This window comes from Cyphomyrmex costatus, unplaced genomic scaffold (assembly GCF_001594065.2).
Source record: "Cyphomyrmex costatus isolate MS0001 unplaced genomic scaffold, Ccosl1.0 scaffold526, whole genome shotgun sequence".
Taxonomy (NCBI): domain Eukaryota; kingdom Metazoa; phylum Arthropoda; class Insecta; order Hymenoptera; family Formicidae; genus Cyphomyrmex; species Cyphomyrmex costatus.
The window spans coordinates 265,244-281,427 of NW_017279491.1; the positions used below are offsets into that span (position 1 = coordinate 265,244).

A 16,184-nucleotide genomic window follows, 5' to 3' on the forward strand; every position below is an offset into this window, starting at 1 on the left:
AAAAACATTAATAGACTCTTACATATCGTAACATATATGTATAATTATGAAAGGAAATTCGCGGAAATGCGTTGTTAATTGTTATACAGGGTATCCGGAATTTAAATGTCAAAACTTCGGGAGCGTGTAATTGATGTTGTATTTATTCACTTGCTTAATGCAGATATATTGTTCTCAAAATGTTATCAGTATACAGGGACAGCTCGTGTTGCAGCCAAACATTGATCTGCTGTGATATTTAATGCACTGCAGCTTATATTCGATTTCTTAATTGTTCTCTTGAGTTGATTGACAACAAAAAAAACTTGCTGCTTTAGGACCTTTCATACAAAGAAATCCAGTGGTGTCAGATTAGGTGACCGGGGTGACCAAGGCACTCCTTCACGTCCAAGAACGAAGCGATTATACGTTTTGTCTTTTTTGCGATTTTCTCCAAAAAAAGAAAGAAAAACGAAGCAAAAACGAGTATATTTCTACAGGACTTTTTTTTAGTTTATCGATCCCACCCGAAGTTTTGACATTAAAATTCCGGACACCCTGTATATTCGACGATAAAAGTATCGTAACAAGGGTTCCGGATTAAGTTGTACCGAAACTAGTGTAAAATCGATTCGAGTGTTACGCTGATTCCCAACGATTTTTCGCGGTATCCACACGCGGCGTTCCCGTGCAATCCGCTTTTTACCGGTGCATTTTGTTGTACTCGATACGATTACGCGGGGAACGGCTAATGGCTTTGCCCGGCGTTGCGTAAAAAGTTGCAAAACGATCGGTTTGGGTTTCCCGTCGATAACTAACCGTCGAAGGTACGATTGCTTTCCCACCGTTAGCTGCTGTCTGCCTTCGGCGGATTTCGATGTCCGATGATAAATGAAGACCGTGCTCTTCCAACCGGGTACTACCGAAGACATAAACGTTTCGTATTACATCGATCTCTCGTGTAATTCAGAAAGTCACTTCTTCTAGCCTTCCCAGGGGTGTTTGGGGCGCGGTTTCCCCGCGCCTCCCTTTCTCAATCCCGAGAAGACTGTCGACGTTACGTATCATCGCTCGGGAAGAGACAAGAGAAATAAGCTTCTCATGGCGCGGAGAGACAGTCTCGATTTATCGTTTCCCCCCGTTGTAATTTTTTATGAGCGAAGACCCGAGCGTGTGCAACACGCCTTGAAACGTCTTCTCTCTTGCACGCGTATCATGTCTGCGTGTGTGTGTAGATTCTTCAATTCTTAGAAGGTATCATCGTCTCTTCTAGCTGCTTCTCTCTACCTCGCGTCCGTTCCTCTGGTAGTTTCACGGCTCTCACGAACCAGAGATACGAGCGATTGGCTTCGTGAGTAATCAAGGAGGCAACCGAGTGTGATTCCTGGCAATTGTCTGATTCGCTGCACCCTGAGACGCATAAGACTCCCGGTTATCATGGCAACTCGAGTGTCTACAGCGTTTCGAATTATATTTGTGCAAATGCGAATTAAAAAAAAAACAAAGGAAAGGTAGGAGCATTTTATTCTCTGAGAATATCTCGCATGAAAACGGATCAATCAAGCTCGGGAAATCGACAGACTTCAATTGTATAAAGAAAAATAATGTAACAAGTTAATAATTCTGTAAATTCTTCGTACAACTTAATTATTTAGCTGGTTATTAAATGTACATTTGTGTTTCAAGAAATAATTACAGAATTTGTTATTAAAATTTATTATGATTAGAAATGTATAGTGGGTTTCTCTCGTGTCCCGAGGGAATGGTATACAGCGAGAAGAGCCAAGCGCTATGCAATACCACGCATAACAATAAGTCATAAAAATAGCTTCCAAACAGCGTTTCTACCTTCGCGTCTTCCGTTTCGCGCGGCACACTCCCTTCGTTCTATTTTGCAGTTCGTTACCGACAAAAATAACCGGGGAGAGAAACGTCCTGGTGACGTTGCAAAAAAAAGAGAGAGAGAGAGAGAGAAAAAGATGGAGAGAGACCATTTCCCGGATTTTCGAGAACCGCGTCGTTATTGGTCCACCTACAATCGTCGGATGTGGAATTGATTCCGGCGTGTTACTCTATCATCTCGACGATCGCTAAAATCGTTTTTTGATAGGCCGCTAACGCACGAAATTTCGATGTAACTTTATTAAATTATTTTCAAACTATTGAATTATTAACCGACACACAATACCTGTCATCATTTTATTCGACATTCAAGCACGTCAACAATATATACGTGTTCATAGTAATAAACTGTTAAATATAAATGAAAATTTCTTTATTCTCTCGTACGTTTGCTTTTAAAATGATCGTAGACTTTTTCACGATGATAAACCTAGTATTTCAATAAAATTAATAAACGTTAGAATATAATGAACAATTCAGAATTAAGTGTGTTGCGCAATCTGCTCCGAGCAGTTTTCGCTCTTACGTGTTCAAACTTAATTCAATCAGTATAGCGCTCCCGGAGGTCTGTACGTGTTCATAGAATTTTCACGAGACGCACCAAGTAATTTACATGCGGAATGTCGGTTGAACCGTCATGGGAGAATATGTCCCGATACGACGACGATCCTTAAGTCGTGGTTACGAAGTAAGTAGACGGACGGACATTCCGTTCCTCATCCTTTTGCTGCACTCCTTGAGAACGAAGAAAATAAATTATACAACTACCGTATTTTGCGTCGTTTCCTTTCAAAGTATAATTTGCATGCCAACCAAATAAGATTTTTCTCAATTGGATGAAAATTCACGTTGCTCCCGTAGAACCAACGCGATGAACAATATTTTCTCTATCTTTTTTTAAAATAAGAATAAACGCCTTTACCTTTCTTCTCTCTAAAGAAAATAATATTTTTACGAACCAAGTTATAGTTTTTCAATAACTTCACGTCTGCAAATGCGGACATCGTCGATGCTAATGCTTTTTCCTGTAAAAGGCATCGATATTGTCGATGCGTGAATATCGCGTAACCCGCGCGCATGATGAACGTCGAATTTTTTTCCAACCCCAGCGAAATACCAGAGTAAAACTCGGCCAGGAACAAATACATCTTTTTAATCTATTATTTTTTATCCCATTTAACGAACGCTGGAAAATCAAACCTTTTAAAAAAAATAAAAATCATTCGCGCTTATAACTACGAACTTTGTCCACATAGTGGTATTTTGCGCGAAATCCTCCATCGTCTGCGATTGGAAAGCTCGAATCGAACGAAATTCATTTTTCCATAAAAATTAGCGATGTACATTCATGTACCGTCGATAGTACTCTTTTATGAATTCATCAGAAATTTGTTTCAACTTTCTGAATCAGAATACTGATTATCAAACCCAATGTCACTAATAATTAACAAATTCGCAATAAAATTTAATGAAATATTAATGAAACGTGTGAAAATTCTTAACTTTAGTAATAGTATAAATTCAATTATGTTGTATTGTATGTAGTATATTGGAACTGATGTGTAAAAATATCTATTTTAATTATACGATATTACGAGTAATTATGTTAATAAAATAAAAGTAATTATAAGGTTCAATATGTATAAAACAGTACAAATATAAAGAGGGCAACAAGCCAAGTAAATTAACAAACAATTTAATTTAAACAATTATATAAACATATCTAAACAAACGTTTCGACTCCGATCGGGTCATTTTCAATGTTACATAAAATTAAAATATCTTGACTGAGTCAAAAAATATTCTCAATTCTATGAAAGTGTTTCCGTCAATGTTGGGGTCGTAAGTATAATTAATCCTTGTCAATAATAAAAGAAAAAGAAGTAAGTCACGATGCTCAAACTTTTCTTTTTCGTCATTTTTAATTAGAAAATATTCAAACTCGATCCTTTCTTTTATACTTGAATTTCACTAATCGCACCCACAGTGACAACTTACTTAGAATTGATAAATCAGCGCGGGGTATCCACTATTTCAGATTTAGAGAGAATGAGATTTATATAGTCTTACTTGCGATAGAATTCTAAGTCCCGACATCTCCGGCATTCGATTGGGTGAAATCCAATAAAAGAATGGTTCCGAACGGAAACCATGAATATAACTATGTGAGCAAATATGCAGACCATTGGTCACTCGTGTGGTGTACCGCGTTCCTGAACGACGATCAGCCAGCCAGCTGTTCGGCGCTCGTCCCGGGAAAATCCATCTCCGGATGTAAGCCGGCCTGATTACCACCATCACGCGCCGTTGTTTCTTGTTTGCCTTTAATCTTTCGCCGCTTCGCTAACGAAAAGTATACAATTTCCGCCGACCGCGCGCGCCTTCGCCTCTCGTTTTTTCCTCCCCTAGCGGTCTGTTTCGCCGCGTTCACTATATGAGAGAAAGCCATTATTCTCGTTATCAAGAAGCGCGAGAAGGACACTCTGTTGTCAATTTGCTAGGTTCGTTCTCTTCAACCGGCGCCACGATGCGACGACGCCGGGCTGATGAACGAGGCGAATTCTCGATGATTGCGCCATGATGAGAGACGTGAAGGAGATCGAGTAACCACCAAATGGGCTGGCACCCCCGATGCGTCGAAATTTCATCGACGTGTCGCGACGCGACACGACGCGACACTCTCGTATCGTGGACATGACATTGTGGAGGAATTATGGTAGCTGTGCTGGCGGAACGAGGCTAGTCGCGAAACGATGGGGGCGGGAGAAAGCGCGGACGAGGGCAGAGCACTGGGTGAAATATCGCGGTTTAACGTGACAGTTTAAGGGCGTTAACCCTGGCGACGCTAATGTCGTCTGCGCGATAGAAGGCGCGGTAGCCACTGACCGGCTCTTCGCCCCTTTGTAGAAATGGCGACCGTATTTCTTCCGCAACATTTATTAATATACGTTTCCAAAGTACAAGCCTGCAATAGCACTGGACGGGGTGAAAAATGGAGTAATTGTGAGGCGAAAAGGAGTCCACGAAGGCGAGTCGTTTATTTCGGTAGACGAGCATTTTGGTTCTTTTAGTCGACAATAAATAAAAGCGTATCTCGCAGATTAAGAGAATATATAAAGACACAATTTTCGAGATAAAAGACTTTTCGAGAGGAAAAAAAAGTTCAGTGACGCGCTGCTAAAATCAGTAAAATCACGGAAGATAGGGGAGGTTTTGATCGAATATCAGCGCGCACGTCGAATCGACGTACAATTCCCGATTGCGGAGAACGACGTGATACTATCAAAGCGAATAAATCGAGTTTCTCGTGGCCATGATCCCTGCGTGTGAACGTGCCTCACAGAAATAAGGGAAGGAACGCAGCCGATGTCTATTATTAAGCCGCACGATACACGTCAACCAAAAACGACGCCGAACAGCGAAATGGACGTTCCGCGTCGTATCTGGTACGGAAGGACCAGATTGCGCGCTGTCGGAATAATTGGCCCCAGCGCCAGTCGCTACACGAAGCGATTGGGAAGAAAGTGCAGATATTCGTTGTAAAACATAAAATTGTAGAATTTTGTATTAGAAGACTTAACGACGATAACTACTATAAGAATCAGATGGAACAGCACTTAAGGGAATTCTAAAGTCATCTTTTTGTCCCAATTAATTGCTGCAATCATTTTTATGGAGGATTTCTATTCCAGAATTAAAATATTAAAAAATAATTAAACAACAGGGCTACGAGGCAACATTCGTTAAAATATAAAGGTGTTAGTAAATATAAAATGTCATTAGTTAAATATATTATATAAAGTTTAATAAAATTTAAAAACAGACGTTTCGACCTTTATTAGGTCATTTTCAATGTTAAAAAAGTCGCAAAATCGTTAACGATGTACAAACTATGGTAATTATAAAATTAAAAAAGCGAAAAAATGTATAAAAATATTGACAAAAAAACGAAAAATACGTATATAAATTTTTGGATGTGGGTGTTTAATCTCACTCTCAATTGGATATACTCAATCATATCGGCGCACTTTGGCAAGAGTCCATCAAACAACGCAATCATCGAATTAGTTTATGAAATACTCTACATTTCTAAATCAAATAGTAAAGTAATAATACAGTGTGTCAGTGATAAATACAAAAAATAATGAAATGAAAATAATGTAAGAGTCAATTCTCAAGGCAATAAATTGAAATGAATATAATGTAAAATTACAACAAATTGTACGTATCCATTTTATTAATTTAGTATCAATTAAATTAAATTATAATCAATTACCTTGTAAAATTGTATCAAAGTACAATTATGATTAGTTTATAATTAGAACAATGCGAAGAGAGACCATTTTAGATTTAAAATATTAAATAATATATACTGACCTAGTGGGTAGAGTTTATACTGCGAGAACGAAACATGTTTTGAAATTGAATTCTTTGCCATTTCTTAATCCAATACGGCGTCCAGAACTGCCAAGTCGTGTGACAACATTTGCTTAATATAAAAGCTCAACAATCTGTACTTATGAAATTGGAGTCTCCAGACTAGTAAAAAGAATACATGAAGAAACACCGTTGCTCTTAACACCTAATTTGATATGAAAATTTATGACGCGCGTGCATTGAAAAAGAAATTTGCTAAATCTTGATATATACATTTGTTTGAACTTTTACTCACAATAAATAAATATTTACTAAATAACAAAAATGGTAGTGAAATTAAATTAATATTTTTGTACCAAATAAATGTACGTTTACATTTAGTAAATATTTACTTACAATTAGAACTATTTAAACAAAGACATCTGTTGAGCTTAATAATTTTTTTCGATATATGTGTAGGTACGCGTTATACGATATTAATGCAGTAGTGATGTCACGTAAGTCGTACCACGTATGTTCCATTAAATCGGTAAAACAGTGATCCCATCGGAGTTTGGTCTTCAGTTTAGGATCCCCTTAAAAGATTAGCTGTGGGATCTATCGGCGATGGATTATCCGTATTTTCCTTCCGGCTCATCCGCAGACGTATCGCGCCATTGGCAACGCTCCAGAGGGGTGGATAGGGCGCATCAGGCGGCACCTCTTAATAATAATAGCGATAAAGCAGCCAAAAGGGGCACTCTTCGCGTATGCGCGCGAGACACGCTTTCTGCGAATGCGTCGTCTTGAAATGAAACTGCGAGACGAAAGATGAGAAGGATCTCACTCCATCGCGTGCGTCTTCCTACATCGTCGCTCTCTTCCTTCGCGACTTCTTTCCCGGTTTTACGGCTCGTTGGCAGCAGAAATTCCGCGTTAAACGCATCCGCTATTCCCCCGTTTTCGAATAGCACCGCGACCAACAGATTTAATATAATGAGATGCGACGTTTCCTAAGTAGTTGGCGAAGGAATATCTCCGGCGCATTCTATGAATGCCAATGGAGCGATAACGATATTTCGTAGATGGTAAAATATATTTATGATATATATATATTTACGAAGCAGAAGAAGCTATAGGAATTTCACGTATTGCATAAATCGGAGCGCTGCGGCCGCTGGTTATTCTCCAATATATACATCGACAAAAAATGCGAAAAAATTGAATGACCTAATAATTTTTGCTTTTGTTTACTCGAAAACTTTTGGCTATAACGAAGAAAACCGCGGATAATAAACATCGACGAAAATGTATCCGTTGCTCGGTCCGGCGATTTACTATGTCAGACGAATGTCACTTGCGAGAAATTAAACGAATGTCGAGAGTGTAGAGTCATAAAATACAAATATTTGTACTACGCATCAACGATACGCGAATGTTTATGTTGGACACATATTGCCTAATATTTCTCTTCGCTACAGGACGAGCATCGCGTTGTACGCGCGCGCGATGTTTGCATTCGAAACAGCGATTTTCATAAAGAAACCAGTGACGTTCGATAAACGACTTTAGCGTCAGCATAAATGTTTGCCGGCGAATATGATTTTCCGGTTCGGAATACGCGCTAGAGATACTATCAAACGCGATATTAACGCACCGCTTGGAAACGTTCCGTTACGTTACGTCATAAAATTCAACTCGTTAAAAGCGAGATTAATTAAGTTCTGCAATATCCTTTTCAATTAGCATGAATTTACCATGAAGGCGTGATTTTCTACGTTTTAACGTTGCCGCGCGCGGCCGTCGAAATGACGTGCGATATTAATTACGCTGCCTAGAAAATTTCTTCCTGTATGCCGATCGGATATTGAAAATTACTCAACGTGTTTTCCGCCTCTCGTAATTCGACTAATTCAACTGCGACTCCGTCGCGTAACAGTTTTTAATAGTCCGTCGAATTTTCGACCCGCGCGCGCGCAAGGAAAACAATCCTCGACATATTTACGTCCGCCTCTAATTATCCATGCGAGGATAATAACCATTTGGGGTAACTCCCGTCGGGTTCATCGCTTCCGCTCGATCGGCCGGAAGCTGACGATATCCTGCCGTTCGATATACATATATACGAGTTGCGACGGGCTTAGCGCCGAGCAAAGGGGATCCCACCGTGCCTGTAAGTCGCTTCTGCGTGCCTCAAGCCATCTGTTCTTCCGTAGGATTATTTCACCGTGTGGTATTATCCAGCGGCTCGGCACTAAGTCCTTGGGCCTCAGTGCACGACCCGAACGATATCAGGGCGAAGATCGGAGAACAGATGGGTTGCTCGACCGAGGGTGACGAAGATATAGCTGACTGCCTCCGAGGAGTACCGTTGAAGACCCTCATGGAGGTGCAATTACCGGAAATCAGGTAAGCGCTTAGACACAAGCGAAGCGTTGACGAATATTCATTCTCCTTTCCTCGCGAACGGATAGGCGTCTACATTTTGTCAAAGGAAAATTGAAATAATATGAAATATGTATTGCGAAATGGGACAGATGGAATATATATCGATACTTCTTTTCCATCTTTTTATTTATGATAGCATATCGATGTAATAAATATTACCCTTGGAATCGCCCCATTTATACCACACACATATACGCATATATAGGGTGTTCCAAAATTTGTAAATTAAATAAACATGAAAGTACATTTTGATTTCAAGCAATAATTTTTCAGATATAAATACAGTCTAATCTAATTACATTAGATAGTTAATTATCTGTTTATGAATTGCGGTAGTATTAGTATTAGATAATAAGCTCACTTCAGCGTCTCGTTCGTAATTGGCCACATTTAAACACTTGTTATTTCACAAACTATTGCTTAGAATAAAAATGTATAAACAACTTGTTTTACTTAATCTTTTTGAAACTTTCTTATTGCAGTATTTTGATTCACGATTTTCGAGACACCCTGATGGACAGATATGTATATACAAATATATATCGCGGAATTCATATTCATCGCTTGAACGAATCCAATGAAGTTATGCATTTCGATGAAAAGTGGAAACGTTGGATTGTAAAAAATTCAATATATATGATTGATTCGTTAAAAAAATGACGTCTAGCTAGCGCGACACAGCAATTACTGTGTTACAAATTTATAACAATTTCATGAGTCCATGGCTGCGATGATTTATGGTAAACTGTCATGAGTTGTCGAAGCTTGCGTGTGACGATATTTAAAGATCTTGTAGTGTTATAAATTACCGCGTGGATGTTTACGCAATTAGAAATCGAAAGTCGCTGGATCTTAAATTGAATTCTGTCGATACTTGTGCATTGCATTAGATAGGGACTCACACACAGGACGTTAACCTGTGCGAGTGCATTTACGAGTGTATTTATCGCGAGGTTGGAATGAATATGTGATACTAATTGCAAGGATAATCACGTGCACGTACGCTGAATTATCGGATTATACCGTGTCAGATCGTGGTAGGTTAATAACTCTCGCTTTATTGATTTAATACCGTTATTATATCAATTTAATATCGCAGTCGTTTGCGCGAGTGAGGTATAGGTCTGACTTTCTCGTTTTGTCCACCGCAGATTTGTGCCCCGCATCGGGCCGGGCCTACCGGTGGATCAAAACAATCCCGATCCGGGTCTGGACATGGAACGCGCGAGCGATGCGTTCATCAAGGTGCCGCTGATCCTAGGTGTCTCCACGACCGAGTCGAATCTTGACTTCAACAACAACGACATACAATTCGGCTTCGAAGAGGATCATCGGAATCGCATCCTTCGCACCTTCATCCGTAACGCCTACATCTACCATCTGAATGAAATCTTCTCGGCGGTAAGGAACGAGTACACGGACTGGGATAAGCCGGTACTTCATCCCATCATAATACGGGACTCGACCATGGAGGCATTGAGCGATGGTCATACGGTCGCGCCACTCATGAGAATCGCCTTCTACCACGCCAGGCGGGGCGCTAAGACGTACTTTTATCACTTCAATCATCAGTCCAAGGACAGCGGTTACGTCCAGGTAAGACACGCTCTCGTTATATATCGCGCGCTTCGAAAACAAAGTTTCTCGATGCGAAGAAATTTTATCGCGATATCGTAATCATTTTATTCTTAAATATCGGAATTTCGTATAGCGTAGCCATTTTTTTTGTTTTTTTTTTTAATTTCCAAGGCGTAAGAGATTTCCGAGAGAAATGTGCGCAGGACGATGCGCGAAGATAGCAAGAAATCGCGTAACTTAGCTGTCGTTGTCGATCGACGGGGATATCCGCGGTATCTCGAGGCGTCGATTTTTCTCTATCGTAAAACGATATCGTCCACCCTGCTAACACAGCTATTGTACACCACCAACACAGTGGAAGGTGGAACGAGTGAGTGGAAGAGACGCTGCTTAAGTCTGAGTTAACTCCATTAACTTGACGTCCCGAAGAGAGACTAACGTTCGCCCTCGACACCTAGTAATCCGCCGGCACTTCCAGTTAAGGAAGCACAACCCGTTCAATCCCTTCCCAACGCACTCTCTCGATCCTACGTCCTCGTAGCTCATCCGTCTCACTCTGCGTCGCGCTCGATCCATACCCAGCTGGTAACCGCTGGCCATGACTTCACGATGAAGACACTGATTTAATAAAACGCCCCGAGCGACCCGCGCGCACCGTGTTCGCATTTTGTCTCGGGAATGACGGGGATTTGTCACGCTTGACATAATAATATCGGGAGGACAAGAAAGAAATTGTTATATCGGCCAATTTGTAAGGTCGCTGCCAAGCGGCGCGTTAAACTCGCGACGGGGAAACAGATTGACGTTTTCAATTTATAGAGGGAAAAGGAGAATCGTACGGTGAGCTTAAGAAATTTCGTATGGCGTGTTTGTAGATATTCAAGAAAACGAATTATCTCCGACGTGGAAGTGCAGTATTATCCTCCTCGCGATATTATCTCCCTGGCGGTTTGAAAACGCCCGTAGATATATAATGAAAGTCAGCGTTAGAGCGGTGTGCGTCCCCAAAAGTTTAAGTTATTTAATCTCACTCGGCGAGGGAGGAGTGCAGGTGGTCGTGTAGTTAACAGCGATTCAGAACATCAACGTTACTTTCTCCCCCCCACCCCCCTTCCCTGTCCACATGAGATTTAATTAAGCCGAAAGATTCGCCCTTTAAAGAAATCCTAAAGTTTTGTTTTACCGATTATTTTTCAAGTAAGTATTTTTCTAATTGCCTTTAGACTAGATTTAAAATCGAAAACGAAAAAAATTGGAAAATTACAGTTTTGTTATCGCAGCTTTTGGTGTCAATTTATAACAATTGATCTGTTTTCTGTTCCCGTACTAAACTGCACTAGAACGAGAGTTCGACAAATATCAAACTGGTATACCTTTCTCATTTTAAGTTCCAAAAGTGTTCTTCACTAGTTCAGCCACAGAAAACAGACCTAATACAATATTTGCTCTATATACAAGTTTGATACTTTGTATGTACATATAAAACACAATCTTGGTTTGAGTTAGGGATTACATGAACAAACAATTGAGTTCTTAGAATTAGATACTAATATAAAAGTTGGAAAATTGGTATACGTGTGTGCGCGCGCGATATCGATGTACTTAGTAGGGTGTAGTAAATGATATGTGTATGAGTCCTACTGAGAATCTATATAAAACAAACTTATTTGGGATCCCCTTAATAAGTCGCGTAATCGCAACTGACTCTGTGTGTCGCACTGATTTACCAGGCGCGCGATAAAAAGAAAAAAATGAGCGAATTAGACGAGACGAAGGCGGTAAAAGCCGCGCTGAAGAGAGATATACAAAGAAAGCGATATCAAGAGCACTGAATGCAAATGCGATGAATTTATTTGAATTGTTAATCGCGTTTTCCGCCTGCCACAGTCCCCTCGTGCATTCTTTCCCACGCACGCGTGCTAACAGGGATCAGTGGTATAATACGTACATTTCACGCAGCATGATAGAGATTAGCCATCGAAATTATGCATTTGCAGTACAAAGCTCTGCAAAGGATCGAAGAGACAATTTCTGGACAATCGTCACCGTTCTATTAATTACCGCTAAAATTCTAGTAATTAACTATATCAATGATTAACTAATATTCTGTTTCGGTTAATTAAATAAAACAATCGCCAATAGCTGTTGATAATTTAACAATTGACATGAATTACACAAATTGCGCGTGCAGTAAATACTATAATATCTTGCGCTTATGAATGTACATACGTAGTGTCGGCCGTATAAATTATCGATTACGGAGCTTGGTTGTGCCATTCTCCGATTCTCTGAGTGGGAAATCTCGTTGCAGCGCCTGGGGAGCGTTCGTGGGGAGGACATACCGTATATTTTCGGACTGCCGTTGGTGGCAGGCGGAGCTTTCTTCCCGCGGAATTATTCCCGACAAGACCAGGGCGTTGCAGAGGCCGTACTCACCTTCTTCACCAATTTCGCCAAGACCGGTAACCCAAACGAACCGCACAAGATCGAGTCGGTCGACTATGGCACGCCGAAGGAGAAGACGCGATTCCGCGGTCTCACATGGGAACAATATGAGACAGGATCTCAGCAGTATCTCACGATAGGTACGTTCCGCTCTCGAGAAGCGAAGTAGTTTCACCGTTATTTTTCGATAAATTTAATTTTCTACAAAGCGACTTCCTCCGTTTCCTTAAAAGGATCGCGACGTTTCACGAGAAACGTCGCGAGCTAGCTTTTTAAATTCTCTGAAAAGTTTCTTCAGAATTTTGATTGTATACAGTGGACTTTGTCCGCCTTGACACGCGTTCTCCTTAAAATTTCTTTAAAAAGTTCAATTGTACGTCCTTTTAAATGAAATTATTTCTTGATAATAATTACGTAAGAGATATTCTTTAATACGATATTCGATAATTATAATTAATTTGTAATTAATAATTAATGTGCAGATAAGATCGAAGAAGAGGCGTTTTTAATTATCAAAATTTTAATTTTAGCATTGAAACCGAAGATGAAGAGTCATTATCGCGGCCACAAAATGGCTGTATGGCTTAATTTGATACCGCAACTCCATCGTCCTGGCGACGATGACGTTTCAATGCGGCATCATCACTTTCGGGAACGAGGCGATCATTATTACGCAGGTGAGATCATATCTTGCGAAGGAAGTGAAAGTTGCAATTCTTATTTCTTTTTCGCTTAAGATGATATCACTGCACTCAATTATTCCCTGCTTTATTATTATTATTATTATTCAGGACCGGTTCGAGACGAATGGTACACGCCACTGCCGCTGACGGGCACGACTCGGACGAGTTCTTCCTCAACTACCGCCTGTAGCACATCTACGGGAGGTGAGGATAGCCTTATCGAGGATATTACTCCGATTCTCGATGATTCCGAGGACGATGCCGAGCTGCTGCAGAGACTGGCGTCTCGACATTACTACAGCACGACCACTGCCCTGGGGATTACCGTAGGCGTCGGTTGCATCCTTCTGGTTCTGAATATGCTGATCTTCGCTGGCATTTATTATCAGCGGGATCGCGACAAGAAACGTGCCGCCATGGACTGTAGACCGAATGGACAGGAGTCTCTGCCGATGACCACAAGGACGTCCATGAAGCCCTCCGATAAACCGCGACCTGCTCAAGAGCCACCCCCCTCGTACACAACTCTCGCGAGAAGTCCTTCCATCCAGGAACAGCAGCAGCTCACGCCGGCCCAGGAAGGCCTGCAAGACAGCGAGCAGTTGAGGAAAGAATCGAGATCCGGTCATGGGACCAGCGGCAAGGACGCGATCCCTCCGAAACCGCCCACCAGGACCACCAGTTCGCTCACCACTGCCGGCAATACCAACACTATTAAGAAACGCGTGCAGATACAAGAGATATCCGTATAGCATTAGGGGTTGCCCCCGGAGGGCAACGCGCGGACGAAGCGAGTGACCTTTATGGACTCGGAAAAGGCCACCACGGAGTCTAGATTTTAAACGATATATTCTCTTAATTGAACGGTGCGTCAATCGAGGGAATTTTTCATTTATCGCGATCTTTTATGCAGGGTGTATTGTGTGTGAATTGTGGTTAAAAACGTGGTCAACGTATACAGCGCGTCTGGACTTTAGCCGTTACTACTGAAAATGGTCGATTGTTGTCGACTCTTACTACTTGCAGTGCGACATGACTGACTATATAGCGCGGTCGCGCTACTGAATTCTGTTATTACTGCTAAATTGCGCCTGACTGTTACTACTACTTGTGACCGGTTCTTTCTACTGGTAGGAATGTAAGATTGCACGTGATCGTTATTTCTAATAGAGACGTGGATTGTACGTAGTTGCTATTTATAATGAAACGGAATATTCTTTGTTGTTTTTAAGAAAGTGATTGCTAAAGTACTCCTCGTGACTATATTACAGGTATATATATCAGGTGCTCGCAAAGTATTTTATTCAAAGGACATTTTTGCAATTGTCTTCAATCGACACGACGTTTCCTAGCCATTCAATTCATCGGAATAAATATATTGATTCTCTCAGAGACTGTGGCAAATAGGTGGCCTTAAGCATCACTACAGTATATAAGGGAAACGTGTCGGTATTTTCGATATCATAGAAAAAGAGCGCCTGACTAGGAAATATTGAAACGTATAATGAAATTCTTAAGAAGCTCTAAATTGAATTCTTTGTTAAAAAGTAATTATACGTATAAGAATACCGGGTACGGATCGATGCGCGGTAATCGACGACGACAATGACGAATCCGATCTAAAAGATCTCGAAACGGAATCGGAATACCAAAGCCCTGTACACGATCGCATACCAGTCTCCTCGACGACTGCTTTGTAAAGCATCGATTGGAAGGAAGAGGCACTCGATTCGAAACGGATCAAACGGATTGGATGCGATAAGCGTCTGTTATTCGCAAGCGAAACGAATACGATGTACGCGGAAGTACCATTCGTAAAGTGAAAGTGTCGTTTCCGCCTTTGCAACACCTGGCAACACATATAGCTAAGCTATACATCCTTCGAGAAACGTGTAATTTCGATCCTGCCGAGGAGAACGGCTTACTTAATAGCGCTCGCGAGTGCTCGCCAAGTTTACTCGAGCGGAAAGCGCAATTCTCCAACCGCGTTACCTGTCGCGCAAGTGCACAATTACGAGTGCATTCGACGGAGGTAAAGCCGTAGAACGGCATCGGGAGTACGAGAGACTACGACCGAGCAATGCGACGACTTTCGAGAGGGCGGACTCGACCTTCCGCTGAGTGTTCTTCTCGTAGAGAATAGTCCGACAGTCACAAGTATCGTACCACCACGAAATTGCGGCTAGAACTCTTCATCGTGATGATATATACGCGTTCTGTAAAACCACTTCCACTTACGGTACGTTTCTTGTTCGAGAACCTCGAAATTTCGCGATTGACAGTACATCTCGTATATTCTTTTCTACTTTGACATACAAAACAAGGTACGAATATTAATACCGTATAAACTTCAGTATTAACATCATAATTAAATATTGATATATTGAACATGTCTATATTTTTAATTACAGTATTTTAATTAACATATTACAGAATTCAATATATATATATATATAGCAGCATAATTTTTAATTTTACATTAATTAAATGTACAGTGAGATGAACTTGTTTGATGACACTTTGATTCTTTGGCCAAAATTTATAAAAATGTAATTCCTTCGATCGCGGCCTATCTAAATTGAGAGATCATCGCCAAGATCAAGTATCTGCTCAAGATATGTAACAATAAAGAAAAAAAGAAAATGTAATTTCTCTTAAAGTAGAACTAAAACTTATCTAGAACTCTCTCGCTCTCTCTCTTCCTCTTCCACGACCAAATATCCTAAGACGTGATCGCGCTCGTGTTTGCAGAGATACATTTTGTCTTTGTAGAGAGTTCTTAATCCTGAATTA

The 16,184-nt window shown here is 40.8% G+C and overlaps 1 protein-coding gene across 1 annotated transcript in view; it reads left to right on the forward strand.

The window, feature by feature from the left end:
- NLG-5 (neuroligin 5) overlaps positions 1-15,737 on the forward strand; it is a 35,084-nt gene extending 19,347 nt beyond the window's left edge. Inside the window, exons 5-9 of the mRNA XM_018546196.1 lie at positions 8,454-8,646; positions 9,837-10,281; positions 12,575-12,848; positions 13,239-13,385; positions 13,500-15,737. Of these exons, the coding sequence (XP_018401698.1) occupies positions 8,454-8,646; positions 9,837-10,281; positions 12,575-12,848; positions 13,239-13,385; positions 13,500-14,143 (1,703 nt within the window). The 3' untranslated portion in view covers positions 14,144-15,737. The remainder of the gene's footprint in view (positions 1-8,453; positions 8,647-9,836; positions 10,282-12,574; positions 12,849-13,238; positions 13,386-13,499) is intronic.
- The last annotated feature ends 447 nt before the right edge of the window (positions 15,738-16,184 follow it).